Source organism: Bombus impatiens, unplaced genomic scaffold (genome assembly GCF_000188095.3).
Source record: "Bombus impatiens unplaced genomic scaffold, BIMP_2.2 scf_0041, whole genome shotgun sequence".
NCBI lineage: Eukaryota > Metazoa > Arthropoda > Insecta > Hymenoptera > Apidae > Bombus > Bombus impatiens.
This window is the reverse complement of record NT_176460.1, coordinates 36,794-53,462: the sequence shown is the minus strand read 5'-3', so window position 1 is coordinate 53,462 and position 16,669 is coordinate 36,794. Positions and strand designations below refer to the sequence as shown.

Genomic DNA, 16,669 nt, shown 5'->3' with positions numbered 1-16,669 from the left:
ATTATAGTTTTCCTCTGTGGCATCATCGGGACGGAAATTCATTCTCTCTCGCGATCTCATCGACGAAAAGGGTAACACCTCACGACCAGTGAATATTACGCGTCCGACTTAGATTTTGTGAGCACGTTCATCTATCATCCCGTCGACCGCGGATTCGTTATTGAACCTAGGATCATTGTCATTAGTTTCTCGAGTATCTAATTACCACGGTTACTTGTCCAGTTCTATGATAATCGTATTTGCACTAGTCGATGTCTTCTCTATTGCATAACGACAACGTGTAATCCAAACGAAGATTCGTTTCACGCTCCTAACCCTAATTCTAATGTAAACCCGACATATATGTTAATTAGATGAGTGATCAGAAGTAGATGTAGAGAATGAAGAGATGTTGACTGAATTAAAGAAGTGAACCCAGTGTAGAGATGTTGACTGATCTGTAGTCGTTGGACCAATGAATTTCGATGACGATGCTGTCGCAGAGAAAAACTCTTACTGGGTGTTGGTCGCCCCACCACCGGATGGAAATCCCGGGAAAAATGGGGAAAAACAACGTTTCCCCACGTTTTACTTGATGGAGCAATAACCATAAGGAACCTCTTGACTCGAAGGTGTTTTGTACTACTTAACGGCCTTAACGGTCAAATCGAAATACTTAGTTTTACGACAGTTCCTTATGATTATTAAGGTTCAACTAATGATATTGACGTAGCGAGTGGCCGCTTCGACTGAGGGATGGATTCCGGGCTACGCAAAGAGTCACCGGACGTAACAAATATTATCGATCGGTGGTTAAGTGAGAAAATCATACCGTTACCAAATCTACTAGCACTATAAAAAGTTCGAAGTTGAAGGTCTTATGTAACTCCGGTTGAAGATTACCAGTAACGGCAATAATATCTTGTCCGAAGTTCATTTGCCTATAGATTTTGTAAACAAAAAAAAACGTTGATATTCCAAGGCACAATGAGTCTCTCCCGTTTCAAATCTTCCATTGATTTATGTGCCGCTACTGACCGCAACTGACAAGCAGTAGTGTTACGCCACGAGGCTTACCACAGGCTGTATTTTCTAACCGTCGCTCGCGGTCCTATAGTGTCGCAGGCAGATCGTCTTATCTGCCCGCCGGATCATATACAATGTATCAACGAGCGCATAGTTGTCGCCAAGCAGCGAGCTCTAGAAACGTCGATTTTTGTCCGTTACGTTTTTTCACACGAGAATAGGCATACGTGATCATAGGCGCGAGCGGTGGCGTAACCCGAGCATAGTGGGGGTCGTCTTCCAAACAAGACAAAGAAATGATCGAAGGGCAATCAGTCCCTCCTGACGAGTCAAACGTTACACATCGAGAAGTCTGACGAGCAAAATCAAATAGTCTAACGAATTCATTTAGAGATATCGTAAAGTCGAGTCAACTTTCTGTAATATATTCATCATATTATTGTCAAATATATTATTTTATGTTAACCTGTTAATACAGTGTTACATTCATTGAACCACCTCTGTTATCTTAATCGGAACAGGGGAATGACTATTTTGGAGTTCGGTTCAGGGCGCGATGGGGAGCGGACGTGTTGACGGGTTGCTCCCGCTAGTCGAGTGTATGTACGAGGACGTAGTTTGGCGTGATTCGTATAGGGCGTAAGGGGTCAATGAGGCGGGAAAGGTAGTGTAATAATAATTGTAAGGAGTAGTGAAATGAAATGAGGGGTATACGTGGACTGAGGTGGCAGGAGAATGTATGAGAGTATGATAGTATCGGGAGATGCGGGGGAGAGTGAGTGAATGTGTGGAAATGGAAATGGAAATAGAGTTGGCATGTATGATGATTGAGGGGGTGAGCAACAAGACGTTTGCGCGTAATGGGGTGATAATATCCTCACTGAACAAGAAAAAGTAAGTGGAGGATAGGAAGTGTGCGAGAAACGAAAAGTACGGTAGTAATCGTTAATTTGAATTTATCCGGTATTAGCGACCTCGGATAAAGTCAAATAAACATCTACACAAGACCCCATCGACTATAATGGCAGATTCACGCGTCACGGTAATTAGTCGTTTATATACATACGCGTTAGAGGATAACTGCAAATAAATAAATAATATGAGCATGTACGGTCGACTCGAAGTAAGTTCCTATTTTTAAGGAATAAAGTCGGGCCGGCCAGGGTTCTTATACTTATAATATTTATTTGGCCATTTATTTATTGTGACACGAGCCGAACTAAGTGCCTTGGAATAAATAAATAAGTAATGGGGTGCCGAGTAATGGGGCGGCTGTAGAAGTTACGTGGTGATTAGTAGGTTGGGGTATGTAGCGGTTGGATGTATGCACCGCTATAATGTTATAATATTTTATTATTTTATTTATTCTTTTAGTTTATGATATTTATTTATTTATAGTTTTGTATTGATTAACTAGTAATTGTTTTATTCGATTTATTTATTTATTATTTAATATTTATTATTTAAATTATTTATTTATTTATTAATTTATGGCACTGGTCAGTGGAGTGTGTACCTGCACATTTAACGCAGCGGAAGGTATTTCTGCGTATGACCATACCTTTGGCACCTTTTGCATTGAACTATCTCTTTTTTAACAAGCGGTGGTTCGAATTTTACTATTGCGTTCATTAGGCGACTGATGTTGTAAATTTCCTTATTGTTAGGTTTTTGCTTTATGTCGATAAAAAATAAGGATAACGGGTCTTTCGAGACTCTATTGGCGATGTTTATGGACTTGCTTTTTACATACAATATGGACAGACGGTCTAAGGTTAACAAACGTACGACGCAGGGGGTTTCGGAGCCCCCAGGCCCCGTCGGGAATACGAGTGGCTTACCATGCTCGACCCGACGGTTATTATGTTACTGGAAGAACGGCGGGAGGGGAGGTGGAACCCCAAGCATCCCTTTGTGCGGTAATAGCTACTGGGGAAAAGGAAAAGGAAAAGGAGGAGGGCAAGCTAAAGAAGACGACAGCGGGAGGAGAGAAGCCGAGGATGGCGTCTGACGTGAAGCCGAATGAGAATGTGATAATCTCGGTTATTCCGAGGAAGGATGGGGGGAGGGTGAGAATTTCTGCCCCTTTAAACCGAGTAAGAGACTTCAGAGGAGCCCTATGATTAGTGAAAGGACGGAGGTTGGAGTGGCTGAGGAATCGGAGGGTTCCTTTGGAACTAGAGGGAGCGACCACAGTACGCCGGTAGCAGGGAAAAAGGGCTGGCCTACGCTAGACGATACGCAGATTAGCGATGCTGATGACGAGGATCTTCTGATCTCCAGGGCTGAGTTGAAGGGGCTCACACAAGCCATGACAGGGATGGTTAAAATGTTCAACATGGTGTTGAAGAGGCTAAAGTTGGACAAAGAGAAGGATGAAGGAATAAGGGAGTTAGGCAACATGATGAAAGGTATCCTGTCTACCCTGGAGCAGTGTGGGGAACACAAGGAGAGAAGAAGAAGGAGAAGGAGAGAGCCTGCCGAGGTTGTGAAAAGGGCAGACAGGGCAGAGTTGGAGAGGGAAGTGACGATAGCCAAGGACGGATATTCAAAAAGAAAGGTAGTATCGCCGGCTGAAGGTATGAGAGTTGAAGGGTATAAGAGACCCTGAAGAGGAGAGGGCACATACGCTGAGTCGTGTAGAAGGGAGAATAGAGTGATAAGGGGTGATTACAGCGAGGATTCCGAAGGATGGGTGAGGGTAAAAAAAGGAGGAGGGAGAGGAGAGCTCCCTTAGAGCAAGCTACCCCGATGGTGCGCCTGGGAAGCAACCGGCGGGTTGGTACTGAAGAGAGGGGCGTACCAAGAAACAGGAGGAGGAAGGAAGCCATACTAATTAAGGTGGAGGAAGGTTGTGAGTGGCTTCAGGTGTATAAGAGGATAATGGCGGTGAGGAGTTCATTGGAGGGAGCCATGGGGGTCTGTAGGACGAGAGCGGACCATATCCTGATTGAATTCGACAGGATGGTGGTGGTCAGCGAGGCGGCGGCTAAATTGAGAGCCGACTTGAGTGATAGTATGGAGGTGGCCGCTCTGGTGAACAGGGCGACTCTACAAATAAGGAACATCGACCCCCTCACCAGCAGAGACGAGCTGGTGGAAGAAATCAGGTCGCAGTGGGGAATGGAGGAGAGTGGGGAGGTGGAAATTAAATCTATAAAGGCGGCACTATGGAGCACACAAGGGGCTGTAGTGGTCCTCCCAGTTAGTGGAGTGTCTAGTGGCGAGAGAGAAAGGAGACTGAGAACTGGGCTAACGATAGCCTCCGTTAGGCAGTTAGCTAATGTTCGGCGCTGTTACAGGTGTTCTGTTCAGAGAGTTGTGTAGGAGGTGCGGCAGCGCTGAGCATAGTATGAAGGATTGTGATAGAGAGCCGAGATGCGCCATGTGTCTGAAACATGGTAGTATAAATGCAAGACACGTAACGGGGTCGTTGGCGTGCCCTATGGTGCGCTTAGGTAGTAGGAATAGATGGGGGCCCAATTAGAGTCTTACAAATAAACCTGAACAGGTGCAGGCTTGCGCAAGACCTGATGATGCAGTGCGTATGTGAAAGCAGGGTGGACATAGTAACCATCTCCGAGCCCAATAGGCAGTTGCCTTATTGGCTTAATGACGAGGGTGGGGATGCATCGGTATGGGTCACCCTGTTTAATGGAAAACATGCGGCGAGCGAGACCCTGATAAGAAATGTAGGGATTGTAGGGGTCAGGGTTGGTGATGTGTTTTGCGTCAGTGGGTATTGTTCCCCCAATAAGGGCAGGGACCAGTTCAACGATTATTTGAAGGAACTGGAAGGGGTCATAAAGGAGGAGAGGAAAAGAGCACCGGCGATTATGGTTGCCGGTGACTTTAATGCGAAATCATCGGTGTGGGGGGCTCTAAGATGGAACGAGGGGAACATGCCCACTCGATGTTATGACGAGGAATGAGCTTATACCTATTAGGACGACGCTACTCCTTCCTGAGAAATAGAGGGACTAGCTTCCCGGATATAATTAGCGTCAATAGACGAATGAGGCTAAGTTGGAGGGCGAGTAGGGTCCTAGATTGATAGGATATAGGGTCCTGACAGTGCTCAACGGAATAAATACCGGTGGAAAAATACCGGCGGTATGGAAAGAGGTGGTATTAATACCCAAGCCTGGCAAAGAACCTGGGACGTCATCGGCGTATAGGCCGATTAGCATACTGCCGGCGCTGAACAAGGTGTGGGAGCACACGCTGAAAATGCTCATAGAGAGGAGCATTGTTCAGGATCCCTTCCATAGGGATCAGTATGGCTTCAGAAGAAAGAGGAGGACTCTTGAAGCCCTGGATAGGACGGTCGCAGTTGCTGAAGAGTGTAGAAGGAAGGGCCTGGTGTGTGTTCTGGTCGCCCTTGATCTGAAGAACGCCTTTAACGCTCTAAGGAGGGAGAGGATAATGGAGGAGATTCGAAGGAGACGGCTACCGGGACAGCTACAGGAGTTGTTAGCGGACTATCTGGCTGAGACGAGAATATTGGTACACTGTCAGGACGGTGTCGTAAGGAGGAACGTCTACGCAGGGATCCCGCAGGGGTCGGTCTTAGGACCTTTACTGTGGAATCTAGTGTATGACGGGGTGCTGGCGGCGCTGGACCGGGAGAAGGATACCGAAGCAGTAGCGTTCGCCGACGAACTGGCGGTTCTACTCGAGGTTAGAGGGTCCCACGACTTTAATGAAAGGATAAAGGCGGTCATAGCTTTGGCCACCAGGTGGTGCTGCGAGGCTGGATTGCATCTGGCCAGGGAGAAGACGGAGGTTATCCTCTTAACAAGGAAGAGGATTCCGAAGATTTTTAATGTTGACGTGGGGGATGGGAGGGGGAGGTTTCCACCAGCCGTGTTGTGAAGTACCTAGGGGTAGTGTTGGATAGTGCTAGGGGATTCTCCCTCCACCTCAAAGCAGTTTATGATAAAGCAGAACGGTTCTTGAGCGCCATACGGAGCGTACTCCCAAACGTCGGTGGGCTCAACGATTTAGTCAGGAGGCTGTATTATGGGGTCTGGGAGTCTGTGGTATTATATGGTACACCGATATGGGCCTCCTCTCTGCGAAGAGAAACAAATAGGACGATCATGAGAAGGGCGCAAAGAGCAGCGTTGATCCGTACGTCTACCGCCTACCGTACGGTATCACATGGGGCTTTGTGTGTGCTTACTGGTAGCATGCTGATTTACATCAAGCCATGGTTGCGGTGGAAACAGTATGGAGTGAAGAGGCGGATCAAGGAGGGCCCTGAAAAAGCGGCACATGCTGGGCAGGAAGAAATGAAGGTTTTGGAGATGGAGGCAGAGGACAGGTGGAGATTGGAGTGAGCGCTCCAATTAGACTAGGAGACTCGTAGAAGATCCGCTGATCTTCTATAAAATAAGGAGGAGGATCAACTACCATATGATGCAGGTCCTTACGGGACACGGTATCTTTAACCGTTACCGTCATAGGATCGGCAAAGAGTCGCACACCAGCTGTTAGGATTGTGGTGCGGTGATGGATGACGCCGAGCATGTGCTAGTTTGGTGCCCTAGATGGACGGAGGAGAGAACGGAGTTGGAGGTCGAGATCGGTGAAGATTTTAAATTGGAGAACCGAGTCGTTGAGAAGATGGTAGCAGAGGAGCGGTTGTGGAACAGGTTTCATGACTTTTGTACTTTCATGACTTTTTGAAATGCCGGCTTTCTAAGGAAAGGGAGGTGGAGGACAGGAGAAGAAGGGAAGGAAGGAGGAGAAGAATGACCGGAGTCGAGGAGGGAGGATAAAGGATTAGGTACGTGGTGTAGAGGCCAACCTGAAGTAATGTCGAATGACCGTACCGGGTTGGTGCCTCGAGTACCATAGCAGAGGGAGAATGAGGAGGGGTTTTTAGTGGGTATGGCGATGTCATCTGCCGAGTCCTACATAACCCGGAGACGCGGGTCTTTGGGTATGCGTAAAAGCATTTTCCCCTCCTCGCTACAAAAAAGGGGGGGACGACTCTTTCGCGGCGTCGATTAACAGAATCGTAGCGAGAATTTACGCCTCTCGCTGACGCGTTTCCTAACGACCGCGTTTCTCCGCGAACGGTCGTAACAAGTAGTGTTGATATAGAGCCATCCGACTGATGAGCGGTGCACGCAGCACAATAAGGAATGCATAATGCGCATTGAATTGTCTACAATACATATCTCAAATAGAAGCAGAGATGTTTCGATTTGAGCATTTCAACGCAAATTAGCACAATTGCTGCTGAATACCAACTGACGAGGGCTAGTGTTAATATAGGGTAAATCGATACATGTGCAATGTATGCGGGACCAGAAGGGAAGTACAACGCGCAGCAAAGTATCTATATATCTCAAATAGCAGCGAAAATACGTTAATTTGAATATTTCAGCCTGAATATTCGCTGAATGCGGCAGTAAATGAGGTGTATAACGCGCATCGAAATGCCTACATATCTCCAACAGCAGCGGAGATACGTTTATTTAAATATTTCAGCTTCAATATGTAAAACTGCAAGTTCATAAGATTTGACGAGGCCCAGTGTTAATATAGATTAAACCCCTTGATGTGCGCTGTATGCGCCACAAGAATATGAGTGCGGCGCGCATCGAAGTGTTTACATATCTCAAATTGCAGCGGACATTCGTTGATTTAAATAATTCAACACCAATCTAGTGAACTGTTGTTGTGAACTGGCAAGGACTAGGATGCATAAAGAGTAAACCGATTATTGTGCGTTGTATGAGGTATCAAAAGGGGTGTATAACTCGTTTGCAAAACTGCAATTACTTCGGATTTGACGGGGGCTATTGTTGATATAGGGTAGACTGACTGGTGTGACATGTTTGTAGCACCAACTATGGAGCATAGAGCGTATCGAAGTGTCTATATCTCTCAAATAGTTGCGGAGATACGTTGATTTAAATATTTCAGCTTTAATATGCAAAACTGGAATAACATCAGCTGAGGAGTATAACGCGCATCCAAGTACCTACATATCTTCAATAGCACTGGAGATACGTTGATTTGAATATTTCAGTCACAATATGTAAAACTGCAATTGCATCGTAACTGACTAGCACTAGTGTTGATATAGGGTAAATAGACTGATGTGCGGTGTGTGCGCCACCAAATGAAGAATACAAGACGCCATTTTATACTGATAAATACTTTTATATAACGCATTATTTTATATTCCTTAATAATTATCACATAGATGTGTAATTACAATCTTTAGACTCATCCTTCTTCGCCCGATGTGTCTGTATCAGATATATCGTCTTTGTTTGTATTCGGCGATGTTTCTTTCAATTTTAAATTTGGCGAGTCCCTCGAACGAGTTAAGCTTCGTTCGGTTTTCGGCATACCGTCTGGTGTATTTTTCTTAGTAGTTTTCACGATCCGTTTCCATTGAATACCTTTCTTTCTACCTGTCCCCATTGATTTATGTCTTCTTACAAGAAACTTGGGGCTTCTATTTTTCGGCATCGTTGCTTTCGACGGGATTGACAAAGGTGTTTCTGGCAGCGTTAAATAAGAAGTACCGTAATGTTGGCACTGTAACTGGCATGTATCTGAATGAGGACTGTCACTTGGGTTTATAACAGTATCGTCTGATGGATGTATACTTTCGAAGTCGTATTGCCCTTCCTCTTCCGGGGAATGTTCCGAACCACCAACATTAAACGAATATGGTAGTGCAATTTTTGGACTATAATCTCTCCATGGATTTAGATTATCCATGTAAACGGAAGGTGTGTCTATGATTTGTCTCGAGGGTATTGATAAATTGGACGTACTCGGCCAAGGTTGTATAACCAACTTAGGACTTTTTGTTAATGTGAAAAATGGCTTTCGACTTGAATCAATTCGTGGCAACGAATACTTTCCTAAAGATGAAAATTTCTTTATAGTGTCTGCTATATTTTTCGCTTTTTGTTCTATTTGGTCGGCGTGGACCGATGGTTCCTGAATATCAAACTGTAAAATTGTCTCAGGACAAGTTTGATCAATTTTCGTAGGTGTTTCAGGGCGCGGGCTGATCTGGCTGAAACAAACGAGTTTAACTTAACAAAACATCATTTCATTAACTACGTTTTCACACGATTTCGCAATACAAATTATTGTATTATATATTCGTTCCTGGAATTTGATTTTTAAGATTCCTTTGTTATACATGTTGAAATTGGTATGCATATAATTTCATTGAATTTTAGTTTTAATTAAGAATTCTTAAATTATTTAATAAAAACAATTGCTTGAATAATATTTAAAAAGAATATGGAGAATAATTAAAGAAATTACGCGAATACATTATACATTATAATCTTACCGCCTTTCACACGGTGGGCTGTCATTAGGATGAGTAGCTAAACTCATCGTTGATGTGTGATGTGACGGTTTTACGTCCTCTTCGTCCTCTTCTATAACATCTGGTAGAAACATAGTTTGCTTTTCCTCGGGAACGCTAAACGTCAAAAGATGAACATCAATTTTGAAAGTACCTCCTGCCATAATAATTTCCATACATTAATTAAAACCTTTTAAGGATACTAACGTCATGTGTGCCACACTACCGCGATAAGTTTTCTTTTTGTAAGCAGCCGCTGCTTCAGTATATGGTAAAATTAGATTTTCAGCGTCATAGTAAATATCTTTGACCAATGGTGGACAACGATTCATAAGGGTATCTACTCCAAGGTATGATACCTGATATATAAAATAAATGGGGAAACTAAAACTGTACGATTCGAAAATATTTCAGAAGATATTTGTAAAATAAATCTTAGACATCGATATATAAAGAAGCTTAATTACTTTTGTATGGCGATCAATTATCCAATTCAATTCGAAATCTTCGTCGTCATCGCCAAAAGGATTAATTAATTGTTCCGCTACCTATCGAAGTATAATTATTGTTTTGACAATTTGTTATCTTTCTCGTTATAGGAAAAGTTGTATGTACCTTTAACAAGCCCATGAAAAAGAAAAATTGTAGCAGAGTAAAAACAGGTATGTAAATGTCAATCTGCAGCTGGAATTGTTTTTCTTTACCATCGATGTACTGACGAGCTATTAAAGCCACGGCAAAGAAACTGTACGTCGCCAATGTCACTACTTGCGTGTAAACTAACGGAATTGATATCCAATCGTAGCTCCATAAAAGGCCACATTTTGTACGAAATTCGCTGAATTCCTGTAACGATTATTATCTTTTACTAGCATGGTAACAAATTAGATTTTTCGAAATATTTGATTCGTTGATACGAGTTGTATCAAGTAAATTGTAAATTCCTTTTGCAATCGCAACTTGATGCTGCGACATGATATCATACCTCCATAATTAATTTTAATCCCTGAGGATCGGGAATTCTGTGATTATGACGCGCTTCTTTTAGAAGGTTGATAAACCATGTGCAAGGGATCCAATAAGTGTTGAATTCTAAGCTTGGTACTGCCAAAAATAAATCCAATTCAAACGCTGTCATAAAACCTGCAATCAGATGTTTATTGTATTATTCGTATAATATCCATTGTATTAATATCATCATTGATACTAAAAGCCGATTTTATTTGAAAGAACTGCTGTAATTTACTGGACTCCTACATATTAACAAGAAATATATTATTTCCAAACATCGTGTAATATTATAACCTTCTATGGAAATAATTTTTAAATAATTGCAAAAAAATGCACATGTATGTATATGGTATATACAAATAACCGAAAAACGGATTCACCTTTGTTAGAATAAGTTTTTAATCCAAATTCAATGATTATGATTTTTACTGCCGTTCGTAAAGATTTTCTGTTATCAATTTTCGTAATTCCATTTCATCATGATTTGTGCCTTGTTAGTCTTTCTTCGAAGTGAGTAACGTATATAATACGCTTTCGTGGGAATGCATACTACGGGTTAAAATTAGTACGTTCACGTTGAAAGAAAACTTTACCAGAATCAACGACGTGATCGAGCGTTGGGAATCGTTTTTTCACCGCCGAACTGATCGAACGTAAAACAAGTATCAGGGAAAGGTTCAAGTAGCGCATCAGAGCTCTTCGAAGTGTACGAGCGTATTCGTCGTTTCCAGTAACATACAAAGCAATTAAATGCATTACCCTATTAATAACAGTTATCGATATTAAACGTTTCATTGTTCCATTGAATATTTATTCTCCAGACTTACTTATCGGGCCAAGGTATCGCTTGATATTGTTGCCACCATCTTTGAGCAACGTAAGATACGTAGAATCCAAGAACGAAACTTAATGGAATTAAATTAATAAAATTATCGCAATAAATGACAATCTTTTCGAATTCTCTAGAAATGAAACGATATATTTAATAATTAATTGTTACATCAATTATTTATTTATTATATATGTGTGTATGTATATCCTATTGTTATACATATATACACGTGCAATTTCTCCCTTAAATATAAAAATTTAACTGTTACAAATATTAATAATATATAAAAGTTATAGAGCATTACATCCGATCGTTATTTAATCGAAATCATATTAATAATTGAATTGCGAACCTTTTCAGTTTGATACTGAGTATGTGACGGTAAACAGTGGAAATTGCTGCAAAGAGTATCAGGAATAAGAGTAATTCTCTATATATGAGCTTATACAGTGATCCTCTCCACATAAAAAGAAGCCTGGTGAATCCACCTCTGGTAGAGTTTGCCACTTGATACTGGTACGAGACTGTCATCCTTCTTTCATTCGCTATTTACCAGTTTCGTAATGGAAGTAAGCTTGTCGTAGCAATAGTAATTTCTTTCTTTTCATTGTTACTTCACTTTCATTAATCTATCAATATAAATTACCAATAATTATCGTAACCATACGATAATTAGCCATACGTTAAATAATCGTATTTAACGTAGTTAATGAATAGGAATAGAATTCGATGAAATTTGTTGAATTATTATTCTTAGATAGGTAAATACCTCAGGCGTTATGGAACAAACGTATAGTGCAGTAAAACATTCTCCTCATATATAATAGTGCTTTTATAATAATTTTTCAATTGATAATCGTTTTACAATCTTTTTTTGGTAGAAGAATTATTGATATGAAATCCATTCTGGATCACTGCGAATAGATACGAAACATGTAGATTAATGTGTAAATAGAATAAATTTCGCTTAACAGAATATTTCATTATATTTTGTAAAAATACGAATTAAAATAAAATTAAAAGCTTTAAATATTTTCTTAACTAAATTGGCAAGTTTAATAATTCTTTTCGATTTAAGAAATTAATATTCGATTATTAATTCTAATGAAACTTCCACTAAACAGAGAATTTTATTAAATACAAGTTTAAATAAGAATTAAAAATATTTAATTTACTTCGCTAAATCTATAACTTTAATAATGCTGTTTGATTTTAATGCAAACTGGATATCGCATAAGGGCGTTTATAGAAGAAAGTGGAAGAAACTGTACAAACGTTGAGAAAGCAAACGGTTTGCTTTATGCACTGTAAATAATGCTGAGTAGTTTTGGCATTTGCGCCAGTATGCAGCGATGCCGTTAAATATAACTTTGGTCATCGGTATAACCGCCATCTGAGTAAATATACAATTTATACAAGCCTTCTCGGTATGCTCGCAATTGTACTCTTAGATTAGGTATTATTTACTGACAAATTGCTAACGGAAGTTGTTCTTGGATTAATTTTGTAAATTACCACCAAGTTTACATAGTATCTCGGGCGTAGATTCTATAAATGGATAAAATTGATGAATGAGAGTAGCAGTAAGAAAGCGAAAGCAGTCGACTTTTTTTTAAATAAATATGACAGTTTACTATGACGACATTTTTATTTTATTAGACGTTTCATTCAATATCAAATTTACTCCAATATTAAGCGACAGTAGAATCATTCAGCTATTTTATTTCAGTTTTGCGGTCTAATTTGATATTTTATTTTATTCTACAATTAGATGTTGATTTCAGTTCATATTTTTTTAAACGCAACTAAAAGACGCAAAACCCAGTCAGAGATTCGTTTCACTTACTAAATATCAGAGTGAATGCATTGTGGATATTTTATACTCAAAATTTTTGTTATCTTAGTTGTTCAAATTTGTTTTGTCATCTACTGAAATAAATCCTCCAGATTTCCATTCCCCGCTTTAAACGCTTTCCCCGTTTCCCTTGAAACACATTTACAAACAACATATATAAGTTTTAGTTTATATTTAGAATAGATCTACGTTATGACCATACTAAATGATAATTAAAAATTAATTTTTATATAATTATCTGTTAATTACATTAACTGTTAAATTAAAAATTTGATGTAGTCTTCTAGTGATTATTTAATAAAAAGAAGAAAAAGAAAAAACAATCAGACCAACTATTCGCGCGTGCGATTTATGAACACCGTTTGTTTAACCGAATTATTTCAGTGGTGAGTCAGTCATCGATATGATAACGAAAACATTTCATTTCGTCTGCAAGTTTTGTGCTGTTTGACACGTGCGCGAAGCGTCAACATTGTGTCTAACAGATTGTCTGACGGTCGCTCGTTGTACCTCGAGGGAGCGGTCTAAAAATATCTATGTTCGAAAGAAGCATGCGACATTGGTCGAACTACCATACGCTTCCGTTAAAATTTTAACGTAATAGATTAAATAATAGATGTAGATTGAAACTAATCTTTAATCGAAATAGATTAAAACTAATCCAAATCTAAATAATAAAACTAATTCGAAGCGGTTTATTCTCTGTAAATTTAATAAAAATCCAAGATACTGCAAAGAAATCTAATCAATGAACTTTACGAAGATAGAACTCGAAAATAAGCATATGACGAAAATATACAAGAGAGCGCAGTGTCGGATGAAACAAGTACCAGAAAGTAGTCGAAGAAAATTTATGGAAAATTGTGAATATGTTAATCGACATAATTCTTGGAACTAACTGTATTATTTAAGCCTGTAAATAAGTATCAATATACAAATTTATCTTTTATATCGTCATAAAAATATGAAATAGCGTTATTCGTTGTAAGAACATTTTTATGACTGACAAACAATTTTATTTTTGCGATAATTAAAGACATAGTATATTATATGTGCTATGTGCAATGTTTAAAGTGCAATGTTAAAATATTAAAAATTACCATTGCGCTTTTACCATTGTCTGCCACTTTACACATAAAGTGCATTACCATTAAATATATCTTACCTTGCACGGGTCCAATGTACGTAAAAGAACGTTCAATCGAAAGCGTTTTGCCAATTGATAAATCGAAATTTATTACACGTTACTTGTGAACACGTCAAACGAAATAAATTCCACGTTTTAATTAAGGTAATTACTACAGAAACTTCAATTCAATTTACCATCGCTGATATGTGGCCATTAATTTTTCCAACTCATGAAAATCAATTTTCAATCTCTCCCTTTAACAAGTAATCGTTTATTAATGTCAATGTTGTGTACTTGTTATGTTATTGCACAAAATGTATTAAACCAACTGTTGCCTGTAACAATCGCATACAGAAAATATAACAGATCTATTTTTCATACTTTAAGCATTTTGGAGTCAAGTTTTGAATTGTATCCATGCACTTATCGTATGAGAAAGGTAAATTCACTTTTTAATCATATCGAACGAATACACTCAACGAACGAGTTCACCGTACATGTGTTATACCGATTTACCAACTGCACACGAGTATTTAATAAGCATTTAAAGTATTGATTTACTTAATTAATGACTTTAAACAATTTTACACCAAAATATATAACATACAATTTAATATTTATATTATAGAGTACGATTTAGTCTATCATGTTATTACTTTGAAGAAAAAAGATCAAAAAGACACTTCTAATATAAACAATACTTGTCCGACTGTTAGATCAAGTATGCATCCAAGGCTAGTAGTTAGCGCTAAACTGATTCGCTAAGAAAATCCGCATCGTCATTGCGAATGTTAACATTGAAGCTAGTCAATTCTGATCCGATGGCAGGTGCCCAAATCTAAAAGGGTCGAATGTCAAGCTCTTAGTATTGCGAATTCGTAACTATCATTGACAAAGTTTATTATAATCCGATATAATCTTTGGTCTTTTGAAAGAAGCAATACTTTAATTAAGGTGCATAAAAGTGTTCCGTCAAATATCGACAATTATTTCAATGGGTTTTATTTTTACTTAAGTCATCACGTTTGAAATGAATTAATCGGCACTTTATATGGATGAAGAGGATAAGGAAGGAAAGGAAGTACGTTTTCACGAGTTCTTTTGGCAGCTCTAGCACACATACATAAGTGGAATAAAATTATTCCTTCCACTGAATTATTAAATTATTTTAATGAATCAATAATTTGCTGTATCGTTGATTAAATACAGAATAGATATTTGTGACATTATGCATTGATTAAATACAGGATTGATCTGATTTGACCTGACACTATGAGGGATTTGGTATATCGCGTTCTGAAATACCGACCTCGAAAAAATCAATCTTTCTCACGTTTTCTGCCATTTATTACGACAAATATAGGAATTATATTCTATTATAGACGGTCTCTATTTTAACGATTGAATTGAAAGATGGACAAAGTACAGAATAGACGTGCAATTCTTTTTTTTCTTATTCCACATTTTGCAAGTTATCCGATATCCTAATGATCGATCTCGTTTCTACTTCGTCTGTATCTCGTCGGTAGCACTATCGACTAAAGACAGGATGGATGTGACATTATCTGAAATACCGACGTCGAAAAGACCAATGCTTCTCTTTCGTCCTCTACAGTTTATTACGTTGCGACGATTGTAATTCATTAGTCTGTTCAAACGTGTTTCATTCCTTCTAACAAAATTTTAGTTAGTAATCGACTAAATAAATTTCTGGTCATTGAATTCATTTATCTGCACGTCCACTATTATTATATTTTTTTTATTTAATATTTCACATTCACAATTTGTCCAATTTGTACATTTGGTAGTATTTTTTAGCTGTTTGATTATCATGTGGGTGGCTACCCCCAATGGGGTACCATCTTCGTGTTTGTTAAGATATATCCTTTATGAGATCTGCTGGGTGTTTCTTTTTTAGTCTTCTTCCTATGCTTGTGTTGAACGTTTCCGCTGCGAGCCGGTTCGGATGTTTGTTAAGATATATCCTTTGTGAGGTCTGCTGGGTGTTCCCTTTTTAGTCTCCTTTCTATGGTTGTGTTGATCGTTCCCGCTGCCAGCCGGTTCGGGTGCGTTGCTATTCTTTCTCTGTACCTTCTTGCGAATCTGCTAATCTCTTCCTTGACCGTTGGTATTCCAAGGTCCTTCCGTATGTCCTCGTTTCTAACGTACCATAGGGCGTTTACTATTGTTCTAAGAATTTTAGCTTGGATTGTCTCTAATTTGCCTATATGGCTCATTGCTGCTGTTCCCCAAAGTGGTATTCCGTACGTCCAAATTGGTTTTATGATCGTTTTGTATATTTTTAGTTTGTTTTCTATGCTTAGTTTGGATTTTCAACTTGTTAACAAATACATTTGTCTCCTTGCTATCTGTATTTTATCTATTATTGATTTAATATGCTGTTTCCATGTGAATCGTGTATCTAAGTGGAGTCCTAGGTATTTGACTTGCCTTGTTTGTATTATGTGCGTGCCGTTCAGT

At 39.2% G+C, this 16,669-nt stretch overlaps 1 protein-coding gene and 1 long non-coding RNA gene across 6 annotated transcripts in view; one reads left to right on the top strand and one right to left on the bottom strand.

Moving 5' to 3' along the window:
• The first annotated feature begins 6,498 nt into the window (after positions 1-6,498).
• Positions 6,499-16,669, top strand: part of LOC117152183 — a 10,586-nt gene continuing 415 nt past the window's right edge. Inside the window, exons 1-2 of the long non-coding RNA XR_004462481.1 lie at positions 6,499-6,511; positions 16,621-16,626. This is a non-coding gene — a long non-coding RNA (uncharacterized LOC117152183). The remainder of the gene's footprint in view (positions 6,512-16,620; positions 16,627-16,669) is intronic.
• LOC100741051 (bestrophin-4-like) lies at positions 8,164-14,961 on the bottom strand. 5 transcript variants are annotated; one of them, XM_033323030.1, is made up of 14 exons: positions 14,638-14,961; positions 14,225-14,523; positions 13,051-13,188; positions 12,380-12,752; positions 11,974-12,118; positions 11,557-11,833; positions 11,200-11,334; positions 10,966-11,132; positions 10,347-10,504; positions 9,977-10,207; positions 9,829-9,909; positions 9,569-9,720; positions 9,344-9,478; positions 8,164-9,058 (listed from the first exon to the last, which is right to left on the bottom strand). In XM_033323030.1, the coding sequence occupies exons 6-14, from the start codon at positions 11,733-11,735 to the stop codon at positions 8,251-8,253; spliced, it is 2,046 nt and encodes a 681-aa protein (XP_033178921.1). In that variant the 5' UTR covers positions 11,736-11,833; positions 11,974-12,118; positions 12,380-12,752; positions 13,051-13,188; positions 14,225-14,523; positions 14,638-14,961; the 3' UTR covers positions 8,164-8,250. The 5 variants fall into 5 exon arrangements, with proteins under 5 accessions (XP_033178921.1, XP_033178922.1, XP_024226148.1 ...); XM_033323031.1 differs by lacking the exon at positions 12,380-12,752; XM_024370380.2 differs by lacking the exons at positions 12,380-12,752; positions 13,051-13,188.